Source organism: Haliotis asinina, chromosome 8 (assembly GCF_037392515.1).
Source record: "Haliotis asinina isolate JCU_RB_2024 chromosome 8, JCU_Hal_asi_v2, whole genome shotgun sequence".
In the NCBI taxonomy this organism is placed as follows: Eukaryota; Metazoa; Mollusca; class Gastropoda; order Lepetellida; family Haliotidae; genus Haliotis; species Haliotis asinina.
This window is the reverse complement of record NC_090287.1, coordinates 65,497,358-65,512,193: the sequence shown is the minus strand read 5'-3', so window position 1 is coordinate 65,512,193 and position 14,836 is coordinate 65,497,358. Positions and strand designations below refer to the sequence as shown.

General features: G+C 40.7%; 1 protein-coding gene across 1 annotated transcript in view; it reads left to right on the top strand.

Annotated features, from left to right (window-relative positions):
• Positions 1-14,166, top strand: part of LOC137293525 (stress-induced-phosphoprotein 1-like) — a 32,147-nt gene extending 17,981 nt beyond the window's left edge. The window contains exons 10-13 of the mRNA XM_067824125.1: positions 361-522; positions 12,162-12,265; positions 12,905-13,068; positions 13,386-14,166. Of these exons, the coding sequence (XP_067680226.1) occupies positions 361-522; positions 12,162-12,265; positions 12,905-13,068; positions 13,386-13,458 (503 nt within the window). The 3' untranslated portion in view covers positions 13,459-14,166. The remainder of the gene's footprint in view (positions 1-360; positions 523-12,161; positions 12,266-12,904; positions 13,069-13,385) is intronic.
• The last annotated feature ends 670 nt before the right edge of the window (positions 14,167-14,836 follow it).

The following is a 14,836-nucleotide window of genomic DNA, read 5'->3' as shown; positions in this document are numbered from 1 at the left end:
TATGCAAACTCACAAGAAATTCTTTGTGAGGTTATTTCAATATGCTGTTGCTGCTGATCTTCTTGCATCCTAACTCTCAACTTATCAATTACTGAGGGAGTATGGACACCAGATTATTTGAAAAAATATCTACTCTTTGTTAAGCATCCCAGGCACTTTTTCATGAAACTGTAAACCAAAGAACTATTTAAATTTTAAATATACAGCAGTTTCATTAGTCAGATGGATTTCTGTCCAGCATTTTGTAGGACTAATTCTTTTTTTTGAAATCCAGGGAAGATGCCAGGTTGTTGGAGTAACTGTATGGTCTGTTTCTATGATAGTTTGTTTAAATGCCATCATTCACTTGTTTTCATGCAGGTGATTATCCTAATGCCGTGAAGCACTACACAGAGGCTATTAGACGGAACCCAGAGGACGCCAAACTTTACAGCAACAGGTCTGCCTGTTACACAAAACTCATGGAGTTCGAGCTGGCGCTAAAAGATTGTGATACATGTATCAACATTGATCCCAAATTTAGTAAGTCTATAACTACTTCGAGTGACATGAATTCTGTAAGTTTGTAGACTTTATGTGAAGGTTTTAGATATAACACTTTCATTCCATAACATGTCATCATTTTGGAGCAACATGTGTTTTTGTGGATGTAACGATTTCTGTAAACATCCTCCCCAAACATGCATACTTAATTCCGTGGACGTCCATATCAAATGAATGAAATGTTTCCTTATCATGACTCGTGCTTATTATGCTTATCTCCTCTCTCTATGCGAAGCACCCGTGGCGAGCCACCTCCTCGTGGTGGGTGCTGGGTAACGCCAAGAGCTCGCCGACATCCCCGTAGTGGACCCGGGGGGATATTTGGTCCACCAACCCGTTTGCCGTGGGTTGCAGCCCTGTGTCGGCGGAGGAGGGGATCCTGGTGGTTGAGAGTAATAGGAGCTTGCAACCGTGTTCCTGTTGCTCAATACACCACTTCGGCCCTGACTTCGCCTAGACGGGTGGTCGAATAGGCCCGGTTCGACCAATCGGCTGGTCATGCCAAGCCCTGTGCATGGAGCATTATTATATTTATCAATGCACATATATCATTTGGAATCGTTGTAAATTTGGACTTGGCTTTATAATCTAAAACATGTTGAATTTGAAGTATGTTGTTCTGTAATTTGCCTAGAGTCCTATGCCAGAAGGCGGTGGCTCATGGGCCAATCTGGTAGAATTATTAATCTCTTAATTCTTCTGCTGGAGTATATCATCCGGGTATCCTTGGTGCTGCAAGCTGGAGGCCCGCTTGCTTTAGCATTGTCCTTGTGATACTCCGTGGTGGGTGGGGAGCTCGGATGATGAATCATATGACACCAATCATGGCTTATGAAATACCCCCCAAAAAAACCAAACGTCCACTTGAAATTGATCCCGTTGATACTTCTCATAGACCGTCTCTATCGATAGAGTATTGGCCACGTTTCCTCGTTATTGAGACTCCGGACAAGACACCATTGAAGTTGAACCCTTTCGCAGTATCTAAGGGCATTCAAGGTATTGCTGGGGATGTCAAGAACATTAGACGCTTGCGTTCGGGTGCATTGCTAATAGAGTGTGGCAAGAAACAGCAGACAACCAATCTGGTGAACATTGAATCTTTTGTTGGCATTCCGGTCACGGTCTCTGCTCACAAGACCTTGAACACAAGTAAAGGTATCGTCAGAGATCGTGATCGGTTGTTTGCTGACATGTCCGAGCTTGATATAGCATGCGAAATGAAGGATCAAGGTGTGCTGTATGTGAAGCGCTTTTCCACCCGAAAAAACAATGAAACAATCCAAACAAATACCTATCTGTTTTCTTTTTCATTGCCAAATGCTCCCAAATCAGTAAAGGCGGGTTACTGCAATATCCAAGTTGAAACCTACATCCCCAACCCGCTCAGGTGTTTTAAATGTCAGAAATATGGACACGGTGTATCTACCTGCACATTGTCTGTTGTGTGTGCTCACTGTGGTGAGAAGACACACACAACAGAAGATTGTGACAGTGACTTTAAAAAATGCACTAACTGCTCTGGCGACCATTCATCTTCGTCAAAACAGTGTCCAATATGGAAAGAGCAAATGGCGATTAACAAAATAAAGTTCACCCAAAATATCTCTTTTTCTGAGGCAAAGAAACTGGTGAAGAGATCTGACCTTCTAGAAAGTTATGCTACAGTAGCAAAATCATCATCTGAATTCAGCTCTAAAATAACAAAATCATCCACAGGATGCCAAACTACCTTGACTTGGGTCAGTTCCGACTCCCCACAGGTTTTATACCCTGCTATATCATCCCAGACTGAGGAATCACTTCCTACTACATCAAAGTCCTCTGATCATAAGTCATCTTCACAGTCACGCTCTGAGTCTCATTCAACAGCTGATAGACAACAAATTGTTAAAACTAAACCCAAACCTAAGTCAGATGCTTCAAAACAACAAAGTGGCAGAGCTCCTAAGGGGTCACAAAATAAAATTCAATTGTTTAATAAATATGGGTCTCTTGAAGATATGGACGTTTCTGAAAACGTCCATTCTAGGGCACATAGCTTGTCGCCCTCCAAAAGAGTGCGGGGTAGATCCCCAAAAAATCCCCCCAAAAGATAGTTTATTCCAATAATATTGTACAATGGAACTGCAGAGGTTTGAGGACTAATTTACATGAATTACAGCTATTAGTCCAAGATTTCACACCTTCAGCGTTATGTCTCCAAGAGACATATTTAAAACAAACAGATGCATTTGACCTTCGCCATTTTAATGCATATCATTGTTTTTCACCTCTGGGTGATAGGGCCACTGGCGGATCATCCATTCTAGTCAAACAAAATGTTATTCAAAGCCCTGTTTCACTTAATACTAATATGCAGGCTGTTGCAGTGAGAATTATTTTACATGTAGCGTTTACGCTATGCTCTCTTTATATTTCACCATCTTCGGCTTTTGCCAAAACCGATCTTCAAGCTCTATATGATCAGCTCCCAAAGCCCTGTATTATAATGGGAGATTTAAATGGCCACAACCCACTCTGGGGTAGTGTAAATACAAACACTAGAGGTAAATTGTTGGAGGACTTTTGTTCTGACAATGATTTATGTATTTATAATGATGGTTCCAACACATATTTACACCCTGGTACAGGGACTTATTCTGCTCTCGACTTGTCACTTACAAATTCAGAACTATTAAATGAATTTGAATGGTCAGTCCACGATGACCTCTGTGGAAGTGACCATTTTCCTACTATATTAAAAGCTGTAACTCCATCTGATGTTCCTCCATCATCAAGGCGGAATTTTACAAAGGCTAACTGGACTTTATATGAAACACTGTGTGCTGAAAAACTTAAACCCGAACTTTTTATTGACGTTCCTGATGCTATTAAATGTTTTACTGATGAACTGAATTCCATAGCTGATGAGTGTATACCAAATTCCTCTGTAGTTCCACACATAAGAAAACCATGGTTCAACGATGAGTGCAAACAAGCTAGGAAGGCAAGGAAAAAGGCAGAACATTATTTCCGTCGCCATCCTATGGTACATAATTTAAATAAATTTAAAATTTTAAATGCTAAAGCGCGGCGTACTTTTAAACAAAACATACGCCAATCTTGGCAAAATTATGTGTCCAAAATAAATTCTCGGACACCCATGTCCAAGGTATGGAACATGATCCAGAAAATCAAAGGTAAAGGTACTAAATCTACTGTCCATCATCTCAAACATGGAGATCAATTGCTTACTGATAAATCAGATATTGCTAATAAACTAGGTGAAACCCTTGCTAAACACTCTTCCTCTTCAAATTATGTACCAAAATTCCAGCAATATCAAAAACAACAAGAAAAGAAAACTATTAATTTCAATTCTGATAATGGGGAAGATTATAATGAAACGTTTTCTATTCATGAACTCCATACTGCTCTTGATCAAGCTCATGACACTGCTACTGGAGTTGATAACATACATTATCAACTCCTGAAGCACTTACCAGAATCCTGCCTAGAAACTCTTCTCAATATTTTTGATGATATTTGGACATCGGGTAACTTTCCTCCCTCATGGCGTGACGCCATAGTAGTACCCATACCTAAACCTGGACGTGATCATACGGATCCATCCAATTATCGTCCGATTTCATTAACTAGCTGTGTTTGCAAGACCATGGAACGCATGATAAACAATCGACTAGTTTGGTACTTGGAAACAAATAACCTTATAACTGATATACAGTGTGGTTTCCGTAAAAACAGAAGTACTGTCGATCACTTAGTGCGTTTAGAATCATTTGTTAAAAATGCACTAATTAATAAACAACATACTGTGTCTATCTTTTTTGATCTAGAAAAAGCATATGACACAACCTGGAAATATGGTATTTTAAGAGACCTACATGACTACGGCTTGCGAGGTCGTTTACCTCAATTTATAGCAAATTTTTTAAAGGACAGACAGTTTCAAGTTCGAGTGGGTTCTACCCTGTCTGATCATTACAATCAGGATCAGGGTGTTCCACAAGGCAGTATTTTGTCTGTCACACTTTTTAGCATAAAGATAAACAGTTTATCAAAAGTTTTAAACGATTCAATTGATGGATCATTATTTGTGGATGATTTTAATATTTCTTGTCGTGGGAAAAATATGCATACTATTGAACGACAACTGCAGTTGTGTTTAAACAAAATAAATAAATGGTGTCTTGAAAACAGCTTTAAATTTTCTAAATCCAAAACTAACTGTATACATTTTTGCAGAAAATATAAACCACATAAGGACCCTGAACTATCTCTAGATGGCACTCCCATCAAAGTTGTAAAGGAGGCCAAGTTCTTGGGCCTAATCTTTGACTCCCATTTAACATTTCTGCCTCATATCAAGTCCCTTAAAACTAAATGCTTGAAGGCTCTTGACTTGTTGAAAGTTGTTTCCAACACAAAGTGGGGAGGAGATCAAGCAACCCTCTTACACCTGTATCGATCACTCATACGTTCGAAACTCGATTATGGTTCCATCGTATATGGTGGAGCCTGCAACAGCAACCTTAAACTTCTTGATTCTGTCCACCATCAAGGCTTAAGACTTTGCCTTGGGTCTTTCAGAACTTCACCTATTGATAGTCTCTACGTTGAGGCCGATGAACCATCTCTTACTCAACGTCGTATAAAATTGTCTTTACAATACACTACTAAATTATATTCTGATGAATCTAACCCTGCCTATAACTGTGTGTTCAATCCCCTTTATGAAGATTTGTATAACAAAAAGTCTTCTCTTGTTCCACCTCTTGGGCACAGAATTAAACCATTTATTTCTTCTGCCGGTATTGAGCTGGAAAGTATATTGCCTTCCCGTCTTCTTTCTTCTCCTCCTTGGCAGTTGGTTAGGCCACAAGTTGACCTAACATTAACATTTTTTAAAAAATCAGAAACAAATGACTTACAATATAAACAAGAATATCATCAATTAAAGCATAAATATAGCAATTACAAACCTTTATTTACAGATGGGTCCAAGGACGGTGGCGCAGTGGCTTGTGCCACTGTCATTGGATCCAGAACAATATCTTCTAGATTACCAGATAATAGTTCTATTTTTACAGCTGAAGCTAACGCCATATTAACAGCTCTCAAATATATTCAAAGACACCCGAAACGTAAACAATATATAATCTATTCCGATTCTCTTTCTTGCCTTCAGGCTATTAAAAATATTTCTTGCAAACATCCACTTTTAATAGAAATTATTGAATTGTATAATGATCTTGCTACTGGCCAATACAACATCGTCTTTTGTTGGTTACCCAGTCATGCAGGCATTTCTGGTAACACACTGGCTGACCTTGCTGCTAAAGCAGCACTCAACAAATCTGTGACACCACTTCTTATTCCTTATAGTGATTACAAAGCCACCATTAGATCTTATATCCGTGATCTGATGCAAAAGAAGTGGGACACCCAAGTGGGTATCAATAAATTACATGAGACAAAACCTTACATTGGTTATACCCACTTGGGTTGTCAGTCCAGATTTGAAGAGGTTATTTTGCGACGATGTCGTGTTGGCCACACTAGATACACTCATGCGTACCTGTTAAAAGGTGAAGATCCTCCATTTTGTATCCCTTGTGATGAGAGAGTCACGGTCAAGCATATTCTGCTTGACTGTGTTGAATTCTCCATCACAAGGGATAAGTATTTTACAGTTAAAACAATTAAGGATCTTTTTACCAGCGTTAATTCTCATTTAATTATAGGTTTTTTAAAAGAAATTGATTTTTTGGTTGAATTTTGAATAATATGTTTCTGTAAATAGATGTATTTTAATGACTGGTAGTTTGAATTAGTAACTTGAATTGTTGGTGGCTGTACCCTCAAATGGGGTTGAAGTATTGTAAAATTATTGTCCTCCTGAGAGGGTACATAAGTCCACAAACATGCAAAGTAAATTCTAAATTTCCACGTTTTTAATGGTAGTATAAGTGTATTTTTATTGTATGGCTAGATTTCCGAAATTGCTGACGGCTGAGGGGATGATGTAAATCCAGCTAGGGTCCATGCAGGTAGCAAAAGTACTGTAAGTCCCCATGGTCCCTAGAATGGTGATCTACCTTCAGTTGTTGGCAATCTATAGCCCGGTTTTATATTGTATTGTCCTCTATAGATAAATTGTTTTAGGCATAGCTACTAGTTTTACATTCATTTCTGTGATGTTCTAGTTTTTTACTGTCCTTCGTCGACTGATTGTTATAATACTCATATATTCCATTTTAATGTTCCGTTCCCGTCACGATATGGCTGAAATATTGCCGATGTGACATTAAATTTTAACTCACTCACTCACTCACTCTCTATGCGATGATAGTGGAACACTTGAAATCCCTTTAAGTTCCCTTCTAATTAAAGTGCCAACCATGCTTGTCACTCTTTGCTTCATTACCCGACAGGGACAGTTGGAGGCATACTTGGGTTCTGATACATCATTAAGTTTTTGCTTATATTTTGGTCCTATAATGTAAACTGTGTTGTATTTGGACTGTGGATTGTAATTATTATTGTCATTATGTAAAACATAAATTTTTCATGTGTTATGGACATGTTTTCTTCAACTTTGACTTAGTCTTAATTGATGAAATTGTGCTCCTGGTGTAAACTATGGCTGTCGGCGATTGATCCGCATGTATTACATCCTTCATGCAAACCTGTTTGTCCTTCCACTGTTTGCCGTGAACTTTGCAAGAATTTATCGGATTCAGAATTTGCATTATTATCCCGTGCCACGCATTTTGCGCGAAGTGGGGATATAGTATTAGACCCTGTCCATATGTACTTACAAAATGGAATAAGTAAAGAATGGTTGCCTACATTCTTTTCATATTTGGTACCTAGGTTCATCACAATATGAGAAAGGTATTGGTCAGGGTTTGGTGACCTTGACCTTCATTTCAAGGTCACAAGGGGACTTTAACGTTTTACCCTTGTCAACAAGATATCTCGAGAACCGGTGGCTGGATTTTTTTCATATTTCACATCAAGGTAGGGCATAGGATCCAGTTGATTTTGGCGACCTTCACATCATTTTCAAAGTCACACCGACAATTTGATGGTTTGCATGTTCACCTACGTGTTAAGCTTGTAAGCAAGATATCTCAAAACTGGTCACTGGATTTTCTTCATATGTGACACCAGGCTTCATCTACAGATGGTGTAGGGCCCATAGGTCGATTTCAAGGTCACTGTGACACTTTGAAGGTTTCAGCACGAAATGATAATTTGTGGCAGGGGATTATGTCACCCTAGTATTTTTGTAGTCATCATCTTAATGATGGAGATGCCAGTGAGACTTCGATGTGCCATCTCAACCTAAGAAGTTGAAGTCATCGTCTAAGACTAAGTCGTCAACTGCTAGATCTGCATTGAAACTACACTCCACAGCTTCTACAGAGTCCTTCAGCAATGAGATAGTCCCTCCTGATGAATATCACATCTACTACTAACCTCCACCACTACTTCCTGAGGTACAGATCGTCAGCTGTCATGATCAGTGTCTACTTGACCTTCAACTACAACTTCGACAACTATCCTGCATCCTTCAGAGAGACTATCGTCTACACAGACATCTATGACATCTACCCTCAACACGTCAGGTGCTTCTGTGAATCAAGCGCACCACAAGCAGCACCAAACACCATCCTCTTCATGCAACAGTTGACCGCTCACATGATGAACCTGATGGATCGCCATTTTGAAGAGGAAGGGAAACGCCAGTCAGCAGCTACAAGTACAGTCGCCTTTTGTGACAGTTCACTGACTGTATTAGGTCTGTCGGATGAAGAGGCGGCATTGTAAGCACGCTCCCGTTTGTGGAAACCATTGCCACTGGCTGTTTCTTCACATCACAGTGTGGATGATGCTCATTCCATCTCAACTCACAGAGTACTCGAAGTCATAGATCTCATTACATCCGTAAACATTCTCTATCTACATCCCCTGTTTGTCCGAGACGTCGTCATCTTTCGTCGTCTTCATCAAATACAGATTCTCGCAGATGTGAGGGAAGGCATTTACAGAATGATAGTCATTCCAGGGATACATATAGACACGAGAAATACTATGACATGGACATTGGTTCCCACTCACAAGTGCACTTGCGGGAGGATGGAGATGGACATCGATCTCCATCTGCAGAGGAAGCCCTCTACTCAGACTCAGAGATCACGTCATGGATGACAAACCGATTGACTTAGCCTCTCCATTGAAGGACTCCATCGAAGCTCACACTTACAAGATGTGTTATGAGGGCATTGACACTTTGACGTTTCCGCCTATTGCACCGATATCTGCAATCATGAAAGCTTTGTCTACAACCTTTCAGATGGTGACCAAGTATCAGCAACAACACATTCTGGCCTTCAGCTACAAGATCCCTCTACAGGCAACACCAGGCTCACAAGAGACCCAGCACTCTTATGCTCGCCAGGGATCAATGCGACAAGTTAGTCAACGCCATATCATCTCTGCTAGAGAGAGGCGCAATCAAAAAATTACATCTTAATCGACGTCTGGTACCCAAGAAAAACTCCAGGGAGAAGTTTTGACTTATATACAACATGGAGGAGTTCAACAGAGATTATATACTGAAACCAGAAAGGTTCAGAATGATCCATCTACCACAACTGCGGCATCTCATCTGTCCAGCAGATTATCTGGCCTTCGCAGTGTAGGCTTTGCAGCACCTTTTTACCTCGATTTCACACACTGGTACATTTCAAGTCTTCGACATTGTCCTGCACATGATGGCTTGTCACATCCTTGTGACCTATTTGCCACAAGGTTCAGCAAACAGATACCAACATTTGTATCTCCAGTACTGGATCCGTTAGCGTGGGCAACAGACTTTGTCAGCATCTCGTGGGAAGGGCTGAATGCTTATGTGTTCCCCCTCCAGTACTACTACCGAAAGTCATTGGGAAGATAAAACAGATTATTCTGATATAACTGATTTTAGCCATGCCTTACTGGCCAGTAAGAGATTTACTCCCAGTACTCATCGGGGAACTAGGACAACCAACACTGCAACTACCAGAGTGGACGAACCTACTCACCCATCTGCGCGCCATACAAGTACATGGCAATCCAGCATCATTCCAACTTCACATGTGGATTGTATCAAGGCGTGCTTAAAACATTGAGGATTTTCAACTCAGTCTAAGTAAACTTAGTCTCAGTGTATTCCGTTACACTCCACCACTGAGTCTAACAAAACCTAGTAGAAGGTCATGTCAGGTAACCTTTGAGCTACTTATAAGCGTCCAATCAAACGCGAGACGGTTAAATAGATTGAACCAATCAAACAACGGCTACTATTTAGGGATCGGTGGAACTTTCAAAATATTCAGGTTACCGACACAGATCTCTCCACAAACAAAAATCTGTATATAACACAGTTATTTGACCAGCTGTATATACGCTTTGGGGGTTCTGTTGACATGGTTACCATTAGCCAATATTTCTGTAAGATGACATCCTTGAATATTGCCAAAAACACTATTTTCCGGGACTGTTTACTCACCGTTGTCATGGTTGTAACGTGTGCTGTGTGCATCACCTGGAAGGGATTGTACACTAAATAGCATTCTGAATCGTTCGGATATGAACCTTTTCGAGATAAAAAGTTAAAAAGGTATGTGCGAATGTCCACTTTTGCGATTTGGTAAGCTGTGTTCTCATTGGTCAATCTCAAAGGTTACCTGACGCAACCTCCCATAAGGTTTTGTTAGACTCAGTGGTGGAGTCTAACGAAAAGTTCTGAGGATAAGTTTACTGAGACTGATGTGCAACTAGAACGGCGAAAGCAGTCAGCCTAGCTCTACGTAGGTCTAGACCTTATACAATGATATATGGATACGGTTGGCAACAAGAAGGCCACATGTCCTCAAGTAGCAGACTACTTATGTCATCTACGACATATCAGGGGACTGAAAGTATAAATACTTGGCGGCACTCATCTCTGTTATCACCATCAAAACAGGGATAAAACTGACTAAAGCACCTGAACTGCTCACCTTACTAAGCTTGTTCAAGCCGGAAGACTTAACAACACAGATTTAAGGCTCCAGCTTGGTATCTGAATGGCATACTACAACACCTCACAAGTGATGTCTTCTAGCCACTAGAAAAGATATCGCTTGAATTATTCACGCAGAAAATTATTCTCACCCTAGCAACAGTGGCACAGATGTCAGAAATACATGCTCTGGACTTCATTCACACACAATCCGACTCCAATCATCGTGAGAATGTACATCTAGGATTGAGATGGGATTTTATCACCCAAAACCAACTGCCTGGACAACCAGACTGACAGTTCCACATCCCGTCATTATCTACAGTCCTCAGGCCACATGATACACAGGAGTTATCATTATGCCCAGTCAGGGTGTTGAAAATATATCTCCATTGTACTTAGACATAAAGACAATGTTTCAAGCGCCTGTTCATCCCTTACCCACTGAGACACCTATGGAAGTATCCTGCAACATTGCCTCCGTCTGGATGAGAGCCATTATACTTTGGACCTACAAAGCTTCCAATTCACATGAAGTGAGAGCCTTGCCGTCGACACTGGCTCTACATGGTAACTGCTCAGTAACAACTATAATATAGATCTGCTTTTGGAAATCAAATATGGTGTTTGCCAACCACTAATTATGGGGCATCACCCACGGAGGATATCACTGGCAACTTATGGCACTACAACTAACAGTTTCACAAAGGCGCTGAGTTTCACGTACTTTCAATGAAGATACTTGTACATGAAGAAGGGTCAGGACTGATCTTAATTGGAAATCTAGGCATACAGTTGCTATAGACACTATATGATCTATACATCATCACATACCTGTCAGTGAATGTTTCAAGAGAACACAAGTTCGACTGGATGTGATACCTCCCTCCATCACACAGATGAATATTGGAAGAACAGGACCCGTTACAGATCGTGAAGGGGCATTTTCTGGATGTACTTGTATGCAGTCAGGATAAGGGAAAATATGTAGTTCTCTGAAAAAAACTGATGTTTTATACTTATCCTGACTCATGGCGTCAAGCCCTCCCAACCGCCCCGCTGAATTCCCAGTAAATTATGAGATTCGGATAGAGTGGCAAGCATGGGTGGTCATGTAATCGTATTGGCGGGAAAGGGAGGCTTCCGATGGGTGAGTGTATTGTACGTCCGCTTCAGTTAGAAGGGAACTTCAAGGGATTTCAAGTGTTCCACTATCTATACACAGAGATAGGCAAAATAGGCATAAGATAGGATAAGTATAAAATATCAATTTTATTCAGAAAATTGATTTTTGTTTCAAAGTGTAGTCTGGAACTGAAATAGTTATTTGAAACAGATACATAACTTGGTAATGGGATGCTTTATCTTTGAGTAAGATGGGGCAGTGGGGTAGCCTAGTGGTTAAAGCCTTCGCTTGTCACGCTAAAGACCTGGGTTAGATTCCCCACATGGGTATTATTTGTGTAATTGTAGTAAACAAAAAGATCTGATTTAATTAGATGGCTTGAAAGTATCCAATGTCTCCTGTAGGCTGTCTCTGATTCCGAGTTCTCTGTTTTAGTTAAAGGCTATCTACGTAAGGGAGCTAATCTGCTGGCAATGAAGGAACCGACCAAGGCCTCCGTGTGGTACCAGAAGGCTCTGGACATTGACCCCAGCTGTCAGGTGCCATGTTTTGACTTACAGTCAGCTATATTTGACAGTGTCAGTGATGGATGACATAAGGTCCAAGATGTTTGACATATTTGCATTTATGATGGTCTTCCAGTCACACATGTTTGAAGTGCAGTCAGTCAATGGCGAGTATAGGGATCCACACAGCAGTTGGTCTTCAGGAACCCATGACAGGAAGCATCTTGTAAAAATCATGTAACACATTAGGTGGTCAGAATGAATGACATAGTTCATGGATGAGGTTGTATCCAAAATGCTCCAGTTGTCAACCAGTGGATTGGCCAGGATGCAGTCATATTCAGAACACTCTCGTGTTGTTGGCGATTCCAAACAAGACCCGTTCAGAACTGGCGTTAAAATTCATCTTCAGTATCCCATGCTTGTCGTAAGAGGTGACTAATGGGATCTGGTTGTAGGCTCTTTGACAGAGTACCCCATCTGTGTAGAATAATGCTCTTATGCTGCTCACTGGAATGCCTGGTCCGGACGTGAGTATTTACAGATTGCTGCCATATAGCAGGAATATGCCCAAGTGTGGCATTAAACAACACTACACTCTGACCAGGCTGAGTCGGCCTGGACTTACACTGTTTGGCATAAGTCTATTGTGCAATTCTGTATTTATACCAGGAAGCACTTGACGGCTACAAGAAGTCAGTAACTGCCGAGAACAGCGACCCCGAGGCAGTGAAGAAGCGTGCAATGAGTGACCCTGAGGTACAGCAGATCCTGCAGGATCCAGCCATGCAGATGATCCTGCAGCAGATGACCAAAGACCCCAACGCAGTCCGAGAGTAAGTGATCCATTGTCAGTTAATCCTGTCACTTAGTCCTGTGTTTGCATGTGCTGTGGCTATCAACAAGTTCCAACAAGTGACCATAATCTGAGTCTCTATGATGATATCAGCGTCTCTAGTGATTGTATCAGTCCCTAGTGGCGATATCAGTGTTTATAGGGATGATATCAGTGTCTTATTCATTAGCAGGTACATTAGTAACAGAACCTGCGAGATGATGTTTTTGCTTGAGAGTAACCTATCAATGTCAATTATTTTCAGTGTCTAGAACATTTTGAAGAGTGTAAAAGCATGTTTTGACGTTGTTGTTTCAGGCACCTGAAGAACCCCCAGATTGCTGCTAAGATTCAGAAGTTGATGGAAGTTGGTATTATTGCCATACACTAAGGATGGCCTTAACATGACTGCCACTTCCATCATGCCCTCCAGGGGGTGCTGTGCTCGTTGAGCTCAGTTCATTATCATCTTCATGTCTCTGATGCGCAACAGGCCTTTGATAGTGCATGTGTATGTATATAGGAAGACTGGAGAGTGGTAAAACTGCCTTGATCAGTGCCAGTTACATTGCTCTTGGAAATGTGTGCTGCTTGTTCATGCCTGAAAATTGGAACTATGAATCAGTTATTTGTTTTAAGTTATGTTTTAGCATACTTGATTGTACTTGTTATTTCTTGCTTTCATGTTGTAAAATAAAGCAATCAGTTCATCATTGAAGACACTCTGGTACAATATTGTTTCGTAATTGGACATGAGGTGACATTTGACGTAGGGCAGCTGGACATGCTGTCACATGGCCTGGGGCAGACAACCTTCCCAGGGAACCTTCCCACCAGCTACTCTTCAACGATGCTTCTGCAGTTCATCTTGTCATGTACATGGAAAACTTCATTTTGGGTTAGTACCATCTTGTGCCGGTCTGGAGGGGATTAAGTCTTGTGTATTATTTCCTGTATCAAATACGATTATATTTGTCATGCCTAATATGTAAGTGAATACCTTGGCTTCTGCCTGCAGGAATATTGAAACAACCTTTTGCACAAAGTCTGCTGTTTCAGAAACCATGCTGTATAAACGAGGACATCATCAATCTTGAAATTTGTGTTTGTTTTCCTTTTACTATGTCGGAAGTATGCTATGAGTGTGGAATAGCTACTCTTCATGCCATCATTGCTGATTGTTTCATTATCTGGTGCATTCAGTAATTGTCGACAAACGTATATTAAAGATATTTGTTTTCCTTTTGCTGACTCATGCTTATTATGCTTGTCTCCTATCCGAACATAGTGGAACACTTGAATCCCTTGAAGTTCCATTCTTTTAACCGGATGTAAAATCAGTACCCACCCAATGAGTAACCTTTTGTCTGAGCATTTGGCGTGCATACCAGTCATATGACATTCCATGCTCTTCACTCTCCTTATTCGCCCTAGAGGACGGACGTGAGGATCTCAATACGGCACATGTCCTTTACTACTTTCAGCCTTATAATCAACTAAATAACACCTGTATTCAGTTTTTCATCTGGATATTTCCATCATGTAACAAAATTACCAAATTGTACATAATTTGTTTACCTTTGTAACTTTTAACGTTTGCTCTTGCAACTCACGTATCCTTTGTCAAAATTTAACTATTCAACATTTCAGTGGTTAAATGTTTGCTGTTCTTAGGCACGCAAAGGATTATAATAGAAGGCATAACCAAGTCATGTCAAGCGTAAATTCTTAAAAAGCACACGTTACCACCTGTGGACTGATGCTGCAGT